Source organism: Ammospiza caudacuta, chromosome Z, assembly GCF_027887145.1.
Source record: "Ammospiza caudacuta isolate bAmmCau1 chromosome Z, bAmmCau1.pri, whole genome shotgun sequence".
In the NCBI taxonomy this organism is placed as follows: Eukaryota; Metazoa; Chordata; class Aves; order Passeriformes; family Passerellidae; genus Ammospiza; species Ammospiza caudacuta.
The window spans coordinates 36,224,312-36,239,117 of NC_080632.1; the positions used below are offsets into that span (position 1 = coordinate 36,224,312).

At 35.2% G+C, this 14,806-nt stretch overlaps 1 protein-coding gene across 1 annotated transcript in view; it reads left to right on the forward strand.

Annotated features, from left to right (window-relative positions):
* Positions 1-1,084: 1,084 nt before the first annotated feature.
* The window catches only part of BNC2 (basonuclin zinc finger protein 2), a 226,455-nt gene continuing 212,733 nt past the window's right edge, over positions 1,085-14,806 (forward strand). Inside the window, exon 1 of the mRNA XM_058823942.1 lies at positions 1,085-1,249. Coding sequence (XP_058679925.1) covers positions 1,154-1,249 — 96 coding nt within the window. The 5' untranslated portion in view covers positions 1,085-1,153. The remainder of the gene's footprint in view (positions 1,250-14,806) is intronic.

A 14,806-nucleotide genomic window follows, 5' to 3' on the forward strand; every position in this document is an offset into this window, starting at 1 on the left:
CTTAAGGGAAAACATTGGGTTTTTTTGCATTACTTTTTAGCTGTGTGGGACCAGATCTGCTGTGGTTAATTTCTTTGTTCTTTACTATTTGAAAGGTGTATTGTATCTGCTTCAACCAGCTTCTTAAAAAAAAAAAAAAAAAAAACAACCAAAAAACTACTTTTGATCTTTTGGGGGAGGGAAAGGAAAGGCTAGCTTTGTCATTTTTTTCCACCCTTTCTTGCTCTCGATCCTGCTTAAGACTCTTAGCAGTGGGCAACAAGAGAGAGGGGTGTAAGAGATGAAATGAGTGTGTGACTTTCTAGTTTTATTTCAAAAGAAGTTGGATCATGTCTTTTTTCCCCTCTTGGGTAAGAGTTTCTTTCGGGATAGAAGCTAACTTCTGCAATTCTTTTCTGACTAGTATTTAGAAAATAATCAGGCCAACTTTTATGTTTTATTTGTAAGTTAATATTGAATGCATTTAATTGCTTGCTTTCTCGCTTTTTCTTTTTTTTTTCTTTTCTTTGGATTTGCTAATCCTGTGTGGTAGGCAAGTGTCAGATATAACATGCTGTACATGACAGCATTGTTGAGAAAAAACAGAGAAAGACAGGGAAAGGGCCACAGCCTTTTTTTTCCTCCCAATTCACTCTAATCATTGTGCTACTTAGAGAGAATGTGCGTGTGTGTGTATCTGTGTATCTGTAGACTGAAGGTTAGTGCAGGATGTCATTTGGTGCCTGACAGAGGAGCAGTGCAGTTGACTCTTTGCTCTGCTATCCAATGACATCCAGTGGCTGAGAGTTTGAAGCTGATGGTTGGGTCTCCTTAGTGCTGCATGCACACCTGACAGGCAGCTGTTAAACTGAGCAAAGGCGAGCTTGGGGAGTCACAATCTATGCATAAATGATAGGGGTCTCTCTGCTGAAGGTGCGAAAGAAGCTCTGACCCTCTCCCCTGAATCCCCCCTTCCCAAATGAAATGCACAGTGCAGCTAGCTTCTTAACTACACTACACTCCTGCTACTCGCTGCCAAGAGGCTCAAAAAATCCACCTTCACTTTTCAGTCAGAAGAGGCAGAAGTGGATGTGAGAGACAGACACACACAGAGACACAGAGAGCGAAAGAGGCAAGAGACTTGACTTTAAGAGACTCCTGCACTGACAACTCCATGCAGTTCGGAACAAGAACGGCAGCGACCGACTCTGGTTTCATGGGGACATGGCAGAACACTGACACTAACCTCTTATTCAGAATGTCCCAACAGGTACGTTACTTTCGTTTATTTTAAAACATGGATTTTTTGTGCTTTTTTCCTCCCTCCTTTTTCTCTTTCTTTCCACGTTTCATTTTTGTTTCATTCATCACTACATAGTTAGCCTCTGAACTGTCATAACTATGTCATTGGAATGTGCATGGTTACTTCATTTCTTCCCTAAGGGCTCCTTTTTAAAAGAAGAAAAAAATATTAAAGCCTTAAGTAAAAGCAGAGCATTTGTTTTCAAGTTTCCAAATGGAGCTTTGCTCTGAGTAAGATTGTTTTTCTTTCTTTCTTTGCTTTTGTTTTGTTCCAGCATTTTCCCCTTTGCTATCCCCCCGTCCCATAAATAAAAGTATCTGCTATCCCAGGAAAACTCCTTTTTCTTCCTGAGTGCATAAGCCCCCAAAATCAAACTGATACTAAATTCAGGGGGCCCCTCAGAACGGCATAATCGACTTCATGTGGCAGAACACAGTTTTATTCGGGGGAAGGAGCGGCGAGCTGTCCTGCTGGAGCTGCTGCCAGCACGGAGCTGAGGGTCGTTAGAGGAGACAGTTTCAGTGCTCGGGTCTCTCCTCTCCCGCTGCCTCTCCCCGCTCGCTCCCTCTCTCGCTCCCCCTCTCTCTGCCGAGCGGAGCCTTGGCGTCCTCCCCAGAGCTGCTCCTTCACCGGGGGCCGCGTTTAAGGCAGCTTGGTATGCCGGTTCTGACGGGAAAGCGAAAATGTTACTGCAAGGCCAGTTATAACTGATAATTAATCACAGGAGCCAGTGTCTCTGTACCATGCACTTGGTGATACGCGCCTTGTGTGTTACAGTAAATTTTGCACAATTGCTTGGCTCTTCTGGGTGAAGGGGAAGGGAAAAGGGATTAAAAAAAAGGGGGGGGGGGGGGGAAGGAGAGAAGAAAAAAAAAAAGAAAAAAGACAGGGACAAACTTTTAGCTTGGATGGGGCTCAAGCAGGGGAGGGAAGTTCAACCTGGAGGTTTTTAACAGGGTGACTCCCTACCAGGAGATGTTTTGCCCTTCTGAAAACTAGTTTCCAATTATGGTCTGACGCTGATGGATAATAATTGAAATATTGTGTTAGCCAGAAGAGGAGTTAATACATTTTTGTAGTAATATTTGACTTTCTTTTAATGCTGGATACAAAATTGAATTAATTAATTTACCTGAGAGGCGTTGTACAGTAAGAAAAGAGAAGGAAAGTAAATAGGTTTTTCTAGTTTAAAGGAACAAAGCATGCCTGAATACTGACCATAAAACAATATTTTAATATTAAAAAAAAAAAAACAAAAAACTTTAAATCCAAGAAAAACTCCAAAGCAGTTAGTTTTTAACCAATAGCGGTTGTCTATGGGTGACCATTTAAGCAGTATAGCTCAGGACAGGATGAAGGCATTTGAATAAGGAATATTTGGACATATCCTGTAGAGGGACCCTGATTACTGCTGATACAGTATGCTGGTATAGAATGTAATCAACGTAAGGCAAATAAGCAACTCTGTTCAATTTCCCATTCTTGAAAGCAAGAAAGTTCATTTCCTGGTAGAGATGCACATTTCAAAAACACTGCTTGGCACTAGGAAGTGTGAATTGCTACAAACACTGCTTACAAACATTATCAGCTCTATGCCTGTCTGTGATACATAACATGTTTGGTTTCACTGATATTAGGCAATGGCATGGCAAGCAGTTATCCTAATTACCTGCTGTATTCTTTTAGCAAGAAGTCGGATTAAATTTTAGGGGTGGAGGATAGGTTATTTACATTTCAGCCACAAAAGAGTTAACATAACTAGATCCAGATAACAATCAATTGATAAATGATGATTGAACCACATAGATAGCACTAGATTGCCTGTTTAGTATTAGATCTTTTTCAACAGATTTAGACTGTGTGGTCTTTTAAATACCAGAAAATGTTCAACACTGACAAAGAAAGGAAACAAAACTAAATAGAAGAGCATCACAATGTGTAAGAGGGTAAAATAATTTGAGACAACTAGCTTATTAAACCAGACCAAACATGTATGCACTCAAGCTAGGCTATTTATGGTTGCCATTTTTCTTTTTAAGTAATATTTTTATGTACTAATTCTTGAATATTAACTGGATTTTGTACATTATTGAACATGAATGCTCATATATTCTGTATAGAAAGTAAGTAATGTACTAAGTGACTAAATGTGTGGTGGATGCTGCATCAGTGTGAATTGGCATACATACACAGTAGCACTGAAAAGGTGGTAACATCGAACAGATTTATTTCTTAAAAGTCTGCTCATGACACGTTTGTATACTTGTTAATCTCCTGTCATATTTTGTTTGTTTGTTTATCATGTGCTAAACAGATCCAGTGCAAATATGCTTTCATCATGCTTTTAAAAGGAGGGTAAATTATTTTGCTAAATGCATTTCTCCCCTCTTTAATGATAGCATTTTTGCCTATAATTTCTGATTTGTTGGGACTGTTGTAACTTGCTGTATTGCACATACAGTGTGCAAGTGCAGTTGCAAATTTGTGTCTAACTGCCAGTGTTTCTTTGTAAATCACTAAAATTTTGAATATTGTTTTCTATTATCTATTTTCATTCATTTGCTAGTCAATTATTTTCAGTCCATCTTCTGGAAACGTAAGTATTTTTTCAACTTTTCCGATGCTTTGACAAAAATTGTTTTCACAAGTACAAATAAGATGAAGTTATGAAATGTGTATAAGTTGCAAGCAAAGTTTGGCATGGTTTGAAAGAACTGTTTAGTGAAACTTTTCCAGCTATACACAGTAATGCTAGGGACATTTGTCTTTAAAATTTCTAAGTGTAATGCTGCTTTTCCACATATTTTTAGAAGCAAACAAACTCTGAGCACCATTACTTTTCCTTGGAACTGTAACTTAATCTCAAGCAGGTTTTTAGTGGAAAAATTGAAGCATAGCAAGAAGACTTATTTAGAATAAAACAAAACCTTTCAATCCCTCCCTCCTCTTACCTCTCAACTCACACTGCATTGCTATTTGCATAATATAGGAGTGAATAACTTTCTTCAGAATAAAATCAACTTCATTGTGATATGTGTCTTAGAAAACTTAGGATGGATTGTACAAGTTTGGCTATTAAAAACAAGTGTGATGGTACTTACTTTTGGACTATTTTCGTTCGCCAATGAAAGCATAAAAAATGGTATGTCCACATTCCAGAGCAAATTTAGATTTTGGTGGGGTGAGAGGGGAAAGGGAATACTATCCTAAATTACCTGTGAGAAGTTTATGACATGGCCACTTGACTGCATTGTTTTGCCTATGTACCTTTTGTCAATGTAAAAGTCTGTGATTTGCTTGAAAGGGGTCATCCCTTCTGTATACAGAAGAATGTCTGATAACCTCAAAGGGCGTAAATCTTAACTTTTAAAAAGGAGTGCTTCTTTGGGTCACTTTGATCAGTGACAGGTCGAGAATGAGCAGAAACCCTTGGCTCCTTTTCCATGCTCGTCTGGTTAGGTCCAGGGCACGCACTGCCCATTCGAGTTCTGGCAAGGAGTTGTTAACAACAGAAAAGAAGGTCTGGGCTTGATTGATTAAAAAAAGAAAAAACAGGCTTTTGTGATTGTCTGCTTTCATAAATGTTTTGTGCATTGGTCAGAATAAGAAATGCCATTTTTCTTCATCCACTTACCTTAAGGGCTGTAATGTTCTAAAATACTTAAAAGTCATTTCAGAAATGACACTGTAAGAGAAATGGCTGTAACCCACAGTGACACAAAATGCCAGAACCATCCACCTTTTTGTTGAGAAAAAAGTATGCTTAATCCATTTCAGATAAAAAGGTAATAGCCTTTCCAGAAGCTATTTTCAACATGAGAGTGAAAAAGCAGTATACAGAATTATAAATGGATCTGTGCATCATTATGTTGTAATTTAGGATTCACTCAATGATGTAACAAAATTAACAACATAATTTCATTGTGTAACTGTATCTTATTAAAGAACAACTGTCTGACATTCTCTTACAGTTGCTTTATTTAACTTCATGCAAATATTATTAGTAGTGACATTTCTCTATTGTACATTAGATTCTCTCATTAGCATGATGTGTTAGTTATCACCAGAGAAATCACTTCTAGATAGGTGAGCGAGAAGCCAAGAAAACGAAAAATTAAATCAATGATGTATATTAATATAGACGCATCTGTTCACAAGAGATATGGTACAGTAAATTCAGCTTTTTTTCCTTGCATAAATGCATGCTTATTCCAAGGAAAACTAAATAATACTTATAATATTTGGCGTATGCGCTTATATTACTAGAAATATTAAATTGCAGACAACGTGCACTGCCTGTTTTGAGCTGTGCTGTATTCTTGCATCTGATAGTTCCTAGCATTGATGTAGGCATAGGCACATAAACTGTTTATTGAACCTGTATTTAAAAATAGGAGAGTAGTGTAATGTCTAATGAATTGAAGGTGAAAGTTTTTTAAATGTTTCTGGGTTGCTGATCATAGAGGTTGTATGCAATTTTAACATTTATTAAGTAATTAACTGTTTTACTGTAGCATATAACTACGTACATGTGAAAAGAGTTCAAACTTAATTTGACAACAGGCTGTAATACCATACATTGATTTACTATGAAAATTTTGAGAGGAAGATTGGCTTTGGTAAAACGCGTTTCATAGCTTGAAGTAGCTAACAATCACCTGTGTAAATAAGAATCAGCAAATATAATAATGTTATAATTTTATATATATATATATCTCATATCTAAAGAATCTCACATTCTAAAGATTAGCTGAGCCCCGGTGGGGTTTTCTCCTTTTTTATGCTGTTTGTGATTAAGTTCATGTGCTAATATGAATTTAGAAGATTTATCAGTTACATTGTCTTATTTCAGACACTTGCTTTTAATTTTTTTGGGTATTTTGGTAAAGTGTGGTTTAAACATGTACTTGTCCTTTTATCAAATAAAAAATATTTGCCTCAAGAATTTCTTGCTGTTTCCAATGTACCTCAGAATAGAAACATTGGGAGATATTGTACCTGACAAAAATGCAGGATGTTTTGTGTAGCATAGACAACTAGACATACAATTACATGCAATGATAGATACATAGCTATGTGCATGATACATGATCAAAAATAAAAATCCATTGCAACAGCTTCTCTCACTGTGTTCAGTATTTTAAGGAGAACTAAAATACAGCACATTGTTTCCTATTCTTTTCTATACATGTTAATCTTGAACATATACACATACAGTGTTTGAACATATTTGAGCCATTCTGTATCTGTTGATGTGCTAACACTGTCAGGGCTTTGAGATATGTATGCACAAAACTGTAAAATCTGCATGAATCATTGAAACATATTAAATCACATGCTTAAATATATATTGTGCAATAAGTACCAGTGTTTAACAATTTAAAATACACAATTTCATATTTTTAATTTTTATTTTAGTAGTTATTTATTCATGTATAGTTTTATAGGGATTTGATTAATGTAGTGACGGAACAGATTTGGTATAAAACAGCAGCAGAGTCTCCTGCTCTTGTGTCAGGGTTAAGAGCCAAGGCAAATCTTCCCTAACTAATTAGATGCTGAGTAAGGCATCTTAGTGAAGTTGGGGCAAAAGTGAATGGGTCACAGCTGAGGCAAGATTGCAAGGACTGTAGTGATAGTGAAAGCATTCGCATTTGCCAGGTCATTGTGACACTGTGCTGATTGCTAAGGAACACCCTGTTCACTGATACAGAACTGCCGTCATAAAGTAGAATCAGAAACAAAAGCTTTAAAGAGCATTTGCTTCTTACTAGAAATGCTCAAAACCTGTGCTGTGTGTAGCTTCCTTCGCTCAGTTATTTTTCTTGAACAATAGTGCTTGTGCTATTGTAAGAGGATTTGCTTTGTAGACTAATGTTTCTTCACAGTTTAAAAGAATTTCCAAACTTGGGGCTCCTAGTATACCCAGGAGGTGATGAATCATGCTGGCTCAAACAGGAGAAGACTGAAACAGAGAAGAGGGAGAAAGGGAGAATTCCACTGTTACTGTCTCAATCGTTTAGTTCAGAAAGAGAACCAGTAATGCAGCTTTTTGCTATGATTTAGAGAGTGTAAAGGCAAAATTTCAGCATCTAGAGAAACTCTAATCAAGGGGTTTATTTTATGCCCAGCTCACCTGAAGAAAAGAGTAAACTTAAAAAGTATTTTTATATAATGAATTTCTGTGTGTTTATGTGCAGTTTTTCAGTGAGTTAAAATGTATTCTTTAGTTTAACATCAGTCTGTGTAACAAATGTCCAAGATAAGAGACTGTACATCAGCCAATGGACAGGCATCTGTTGCTTTACTCTTCACCCCACTCATTATCGTAATGCCCTAATACCTCCTTTCCTTTATTGAAATATTTGACAACTGTTTTCTAAATTATTTTTGTTCACTGACAGAGAAAACAGTGCCACTTACATGACTGTGTCACACAATATTTTGTCACAGAAAGGCCGTCTCTTTTGGAGGGTGGGGAGGTGAGCATCTCAGAATTGCTTTGATCAGTGTGAACTTGCCAACAGTATACCATTGATGCTATTCTGACTCTCTCGGGAAGCCACTGCATCCCCATCCTCTACTAATGATGCGTATCTGTGCACTTGTGCAAAGGAAAGGAGAGTGTCATCTGCCACTTAGAGAACATGGGAGTTTAGAAAAGAAAATGTCATGATTACGATCGTGCTGTTCCCTCCCATGCACCACACAGAACTCAGCAATCTGCTCTTACAAAATGAATAATAAGCGGTACCTGGAGAAGTTTTATGGGAAGTGAGAAAATTGATTCTGAGCTTGTCATTGAAGTTGAAATGTTCTGTAACTGGCAGGTAAACTTACTGTACTATTTGAGGTGGTGTTTATCTGAAAATGGACCACAAAACAAATACACCAGTAGAGATTTGTGCTGCAGTCTGCCTACCTGTGGGATCTGGAATATTTCTCTTATAAAAGAATTTGAGTGACATGGTAAATGCCTGTCTATTTTTTGTGATACCTACTGCAATTAATGTTGAAAACAGTGCTTTAATTGTTCTTTTCTTCAGTAATTTTTAACAACCCAGGGAACAGCAAGACACACCTATTGAACACAAATTGTTTGTTTGTGGTATTTCTTTTCAAACTTTATTTTACCAGAATTCTAGGGAAAGAGATAGATTATCTGAATCTCATCATGTGTATTTTCTCCATGCATTATTTAATGTATTCCTTAAAGATTGGTGTCTTTAAAATGCAATCTTCTAGCTTTGAAAAGTTTAGTTCTTTTCATCTGAACAATTCAACACTTGGTGTACTAGTAAGAGGAAATCAGAATATAAAGGATCACATCCTCACTGTGACCCAAGCATGTGTTTTCCATTCATGTCATTGAAGGCTCTGTCATGCATCAAGGACAACATATAGTTTAGGTACAGAATCACAGATAGCAGTGTGCTAGCCTTCAGAGCAAGCTGTAAGTGGAGCTCAATTCTATAAACCTTCTGTACATGTGTAACTTTTATGGAGCTAAATGTGCAGGTATTTTGCAAGACAAGATTCTGTGGTGGTAGAGAAGGTTGCTCTTGTGTATTTAAATCTCTTCTTTTACTTAGACACCAAGGAAAGGAACAAAATTAAAAAAAAAAAAAAAAAGAGCAATTGCACTTTCTTAAGGAAATCTAAACCTGCTTTCCTGGTTTATTAAAATCCAGAAATTAAACAAGGTTCTCTGTTAAAGTTGGGTCAGGTGTGAGCTTTTAGACATTATGGGCTTCTGTATGGCTTTATGTCTCTTACTGAAAGCTTAGGTTCTTTGTGTGTTACCTTGGAAGCTACCAGTGCAAAATTATGGTTGCTCTCTGTTTATCTGTGAACTTTTGCATTTTTCCAACCGGAAATCACAGAATGAAATTTGGGCAGGATAATTCAACATGAAAAAAAATTGGAGAAGAAATGTTTACAGGACTCTTTGCTAACTGAAATTGCAAACTTTTCCAAAGAAAAAATAGCAACAATAAAGGGTGATTTAATCTATAAGGTAGCATTTTGACAGGAATTATTCTAGTTTACATAAAAATTTGGCTTCCCAAAGTGTTCTTTCTTCTCTGTTTTCTCATTAGAAATATATACGTGTAAAAACAAACCAGAAGATGTTATTGTCAGATCTTTTTATGCAGATTGATTTTCTTTTAGCATATTCATTGCCCTTTGCTTGCACAGAATGCAAAACCTTGTGTACTGTACTGCAGTTTTATTGCTGCTTTCAGAGGGATGTCTTGTGAGATGTTACGGCTCCTGCGGAAGTACAACGGCAAAATGTCATTTTATGATAGATCATTATTGATACCCTTTATTTATTTATGTCTTTCCTCATTTTTCTTTCCCTGCAGTTTTTCTTTCTCTGTGTCTATATCTGAATATGTATTAAAAGAAGACCTCTTCTTGCTAGTAATTGAATAATTAAAGCAATCTTGATTATAAGGGTCTGTAGGAAGACATAAGGGGCAGAGAGGAGAAGCATCACTTCCAAGGATGGGTTGATGTAAATGCTGACATGGAGAGTTCAGTGTTGTTTTACTTTAGTATGTCTGTATGCAAAAAACATGGTATAAATGTGTGATGCTGGATTATCACATGGAAGGTGGTGAAAAGCATTTCAATTTGATCTCTACTTTGTACAATTTCTTAGCCAAGGCATTGCTAATGTTTGAAAAAAAAAAACCTCTTTGTATTTTTATTCTCAATATATCAAATATGTTTATTTTACAAAGAAAATATCAAGAAAAATGGGAAAATTAAACTCATGCAATACTTGAATACTATTTTTTTCCACACAGACCTAGTAGACAAAAATAAATCAGAGTGGACTTCAGTGAGTTATTCAAAAGCAAATTAAGCTGTTCAAATCAAACCTACAAACCTCTATCACTGTGTTCAGACTTAGTTCTTAATTAAAAATGTGCCTTTTCTTTCTTGCAGGAATTCTCTAAAAATTTTATGGCAATCTGTAAAGTGCAATTCATAGGAAAACAGTCTCCTCGGAAGTGGTAGCAGCAGTTTTTCTGAGTAGTGGATGTGTTTTCACACTTCGTATCATAACTTTTTTTAGTAGCTGTTTGTTCCCTGAACAGTTTACTTTTTAAAATACATAAATTTGATAAGAACATCTGAAATAGATGTCTTGGGGAGGGGGGAGGTAAAAACTAATGAAGACTATGCAAGGAAAAAATAATTGCTTCCAGCTGGCTTTATATAATAAAACTACTATTAAAATGAGGAGCTCCATTAGCAAGGCTTTAATTATATATTTTCTTACATTTCTAAATAAACAGTATAGTCTTTAAAAAAATAACACTTAAATGAGTAAAGTGTGACAGCTCTCGCAGTAGCCAGGGAAAAATATTAAGAAGTACCAACTCATGTACCCTGCCTTAATGCCCCACAGCAGTTGACATTGTTGGAATGCCTCCTGCAGCTGGTGGCATATGACTGTCATTTGCAGGCAGGATATACGGAGAGTTTACACAATGGAGGCATTCATGAAAGTGTTCCTCATCTGGGACTCCTGCAAGCTCTCATTTTATTGACCCTGTCAGAATTTAACTGGTAGGCTGTCAAATTATGTGTTGCTTTATCTAATATTAGTTTTTCTTTTAAATTAGAATGTGCAGAAGAAAGGATTGTGGAAAACAGGTATGAAAAGTAAAACCAGCTTCTGGGTTACTGTGACTAAAACAGGAAAAACATAACTGTGTAAAAACTCTATCATTTGTTCTGAAAATTGTAGGGATTCTGTATCTTGCTCATGATTAAATAATGTTGCTTATTTATAGATTTTTTTCAGGATTTGGAGTAGAGTGGGGGTCTTTTACCTTTCAAAGCCTTGAACAGAAATCTGTTTTCTGAATTACTGTTCCTCAAGTGTAACTCAAACATTGGTGTACAAACAGTTTTATGAAACAGCTCATTTTAATTGCTCATGTTCTTAAAGATGGCAGGAAAAGTGCTCTTTCTACAAACTTCTCCAGAAAGAGATTTATTCATATGCTTTTCTGCATCTTCATGCAGAATGGCATAAAGAAATGCCCAGCGAGAGCTACCCATTAGCAGTTTTGATTACGTTCTGTAAACAATGTAATAATCTGAAAGTTGATGGATGATTTTAAATATGTTATTTATATCACAGATTGGCTGCTTATTAATTCAGTGGTGTTGAGACATGACCTCTCCAAAGCCATAATTTGCATAAAAAAAAATAGAATGTATGCACAGCTTCATTGATATCTGGGAGAGAACTAGTTACAGCAGCAGACAGCACACCAAAACATTGGCTTCATGCAGATGGAGCATACTGCAAAGGAAGTACCTTACACAGTGAGTTACTCATTTTAATAGAGCCTCCTATCCGCTAGTCCATTGTTAATGCAATGTTGAAGTTCAGTTTAGGGTGGGGAGGGGAAGAGAGAGAAAGGGAATGAGTGTATGGTCAGATCAGAAGAAAATATATTTTAACCTGGAGTCTCTCAATGACTTGCTTTCTGCTAGGAAAAAAGCCCTCAACTCACCCTATATATTTTTTTTTTTTCATGTATAGAAATAAGGGACATCTGTCTGTCTGACATGGGATCTCATTGTGATACATTTTACTTACAGCATTTTTTTTATAATTGTACTATTTTTTAAAAAAAGTTGGATTTTTACTGTAATAGTGACAGCTGAATAGTAAACACTGTTTTAAATTTGTAAAATGTGTATGACTGGCTGTATTTGCTTCTAGTGTATAATATCCACTGTATTCGTACTTTGATTTCCTCCTCCTATAAAACAAAATAATTTTGTCACAAAAGACAAAAATCATCTAAATAGAATGTTATTATACTATTTCAAAAGACCTCTTAAAATATTGCTTGGGAATCTACTGAGATTTTGATTTTTCTCTGCAGGGATAAATAAGAAATACAACTGAAACATTTCTATTTAGTTGAAAATGTGGGGGGTTTTAACCTTTAGATACAGCATTCTGAAGACATTGTTTCCCCTAAATATTACAAAAAATTGTTTGTATAAGCTGCAATATTAAATTAGTGCTTAGATAATTTATTTACAAGATAATTTATTTACAAGAACTTGACAAATGTATAGTGTCTCTCATGAGTGAATTTTCATTCAAAGGAAAATGGTACTTCTCCAGTTTTGGCATTGTAATTATTGTAAAGTGGCATTTTTTGTTTTCTTTTTGTTAAAAATTGAGAAAAAATAAAGCTGGTACACATGCTAATGTATTTTTTTTAATGAGGGTAGTTTCATTAGTGGCTTTCCAGTCTGATTGTCTAAGAAGTGATGCAAAAGCTGGGGTTTAGAACATGGGTGAGAATATGGAAAATATTCAGACAATAATAAACATGGCTAGTATTTTTTCAACATTGTCAGACCCATCTGAAAATTTATTTAAAATAATTTCTATCTATTATCTTGTGGTGAAAGCTTCATTGAGTTAGTCACCCTGTCAGTACACAATTATAGGTGAAACCCCAGGTATCTCAAAATTTTCTGCTTATGCAAAGGTTTTCTGTGGAAAACCAATTCTTGACAACACTAGAAGATTGTAATTTTAAGTGCCTAGTTCTTTTCTTGTTAAAATCAATTCAAGTATACTTCTATAATCACAGAATTGTTGTGAGGGTTTTGCCCACTGTCTTTCCTCAAGAAAAACATAATTCAGGTTTTGCTTCTTCTGTGATGGAGCATGTTAAATATTGAATGAAGAAATAATTGTAGAAGTAAAATTTGGGGAACAAATTAGAGCATTGTACTCTAGTTTCAGATAATGTGTTATTTGTAAAAGCATGACCTTTAAAGTCTAGATTCTTCAAATTTTTAATTATACACTTACAAGAGACTGTGTGGTATATCTAGTTTAAAAAAACAATCCTCTGATAACTCAGTGCTCAATAGCTCTGATAGTTAATACATTTTAAAAATTTAAAGTGCCATTTTAATCTTGCATAAAAATGTATGGTTTCTTAATCTATTTCTTCATTTATGAAATCTTTCAGAAGGCAGTGGAAGAAAATTATTTAACTCATAGCATAGACAGCAATGATGTTAAAAAGGAAAACATCACAAACCCCCGAAACAAAACTCATCCAAATTTAAATATCTTTAGTTGATATTTATGTAACTGTTGCATGAAAGGACTTAGACATAAAATTATGTCTTTCTCCACATGCTTATTTTATTTTACTAATTTTATTGCTTTGGTTTAATGCTGAGGATAAAAAAAATCAGGTGTGAAAATGTTAAAGCAATTCCATCCATAAGCAGTTTTATAAAGAGGAAGTTGAAATTTGGTTTTCTACAAACAAACCCAAATAAATCATGATTCCTATGATTTTTAAATTTATGTTTTTAATGGCTTTTGTAATGATACCAAACTTAAATAAAACTTTTCTAACATGTAAAGTTAATGAAATACCTAAATTTTTAAATGCATAAGTAACACTTTAAAAAGGGGACAGATTTTAAATGATTGTGTGTTTTGTTTTTTTTCCTGAGCCTGTCCTTTTTATACCACATCCCTATCCCTTCCAAAATTCAGCAGTGGTCAGGTGTGGCATTTTTTTTTTTTTACTGACTTACATATGCATGTTTATACACCTACAAACTGTAAAAAGAAAACTGGCTAAATGTGGCTTCAGGGAAAAGAAAGGAGTGGTGGGCGCAGATACCAGCTGGAGCTTGATGCATGTGTTCTCTTCTGTGGCACCGTTTTGTTGTTGATGTGGGAATGTAGCTAAACAGTGGCTACAGATGCTCCACTAAATAAGGATCCACATAAATTCCAGCTGTGAACTCGTGATTCATCCTTCCCTGCACAAAAGATATGTTTCCATATGTCCCATTATGTTCCATATTTGATTTTTATCACACACTGTGTGCCAGTCTGAATCTCGACTGCATGCTTTTTCTGAATTCTGTAACCCTTTCTTTCTTTCTTTCTTTCTTCTTTGAATTAATTATAACACACTCTAGTCTCCATGCAAAAATCCACATTGCAATCATACAGTATCGTTGCAAATATTTTTTTAACTAGTAAAGTATGTAAATAATGTATTCATATAACCACTGTAGCACTGAGACTGGACATATCTAAAAACATTATACTTTCCGCTTGGAAATTTCTCCAGAAGCTAACTCTGCGATGCTTACAACAATCAGAGTTCTAAATAATTCAATCTTAAAATTTGTCTGTATCTTGCTTTACCTACTATAAATGCACTTTTCTTATATTATCTTTAATAATTTCAGGTAGCTAACATACATAGCCTCTTTATATTTTTAAGCATGTAATTGATTCATAAGGAATTTCATGCTCTTTGAGACTCACTGAAAAGAATGGCAAAACCATCAGTGGTGCCACAGAACCAAATAAAATATGTAAATACATAATATTTTAAAAATATTGTTCTTATTCATGATGTTCTTCAGATTAGAATTCAGGGTATTTTTTCTTCTGCTACCATATTGTAGATATGGAAATTGGCT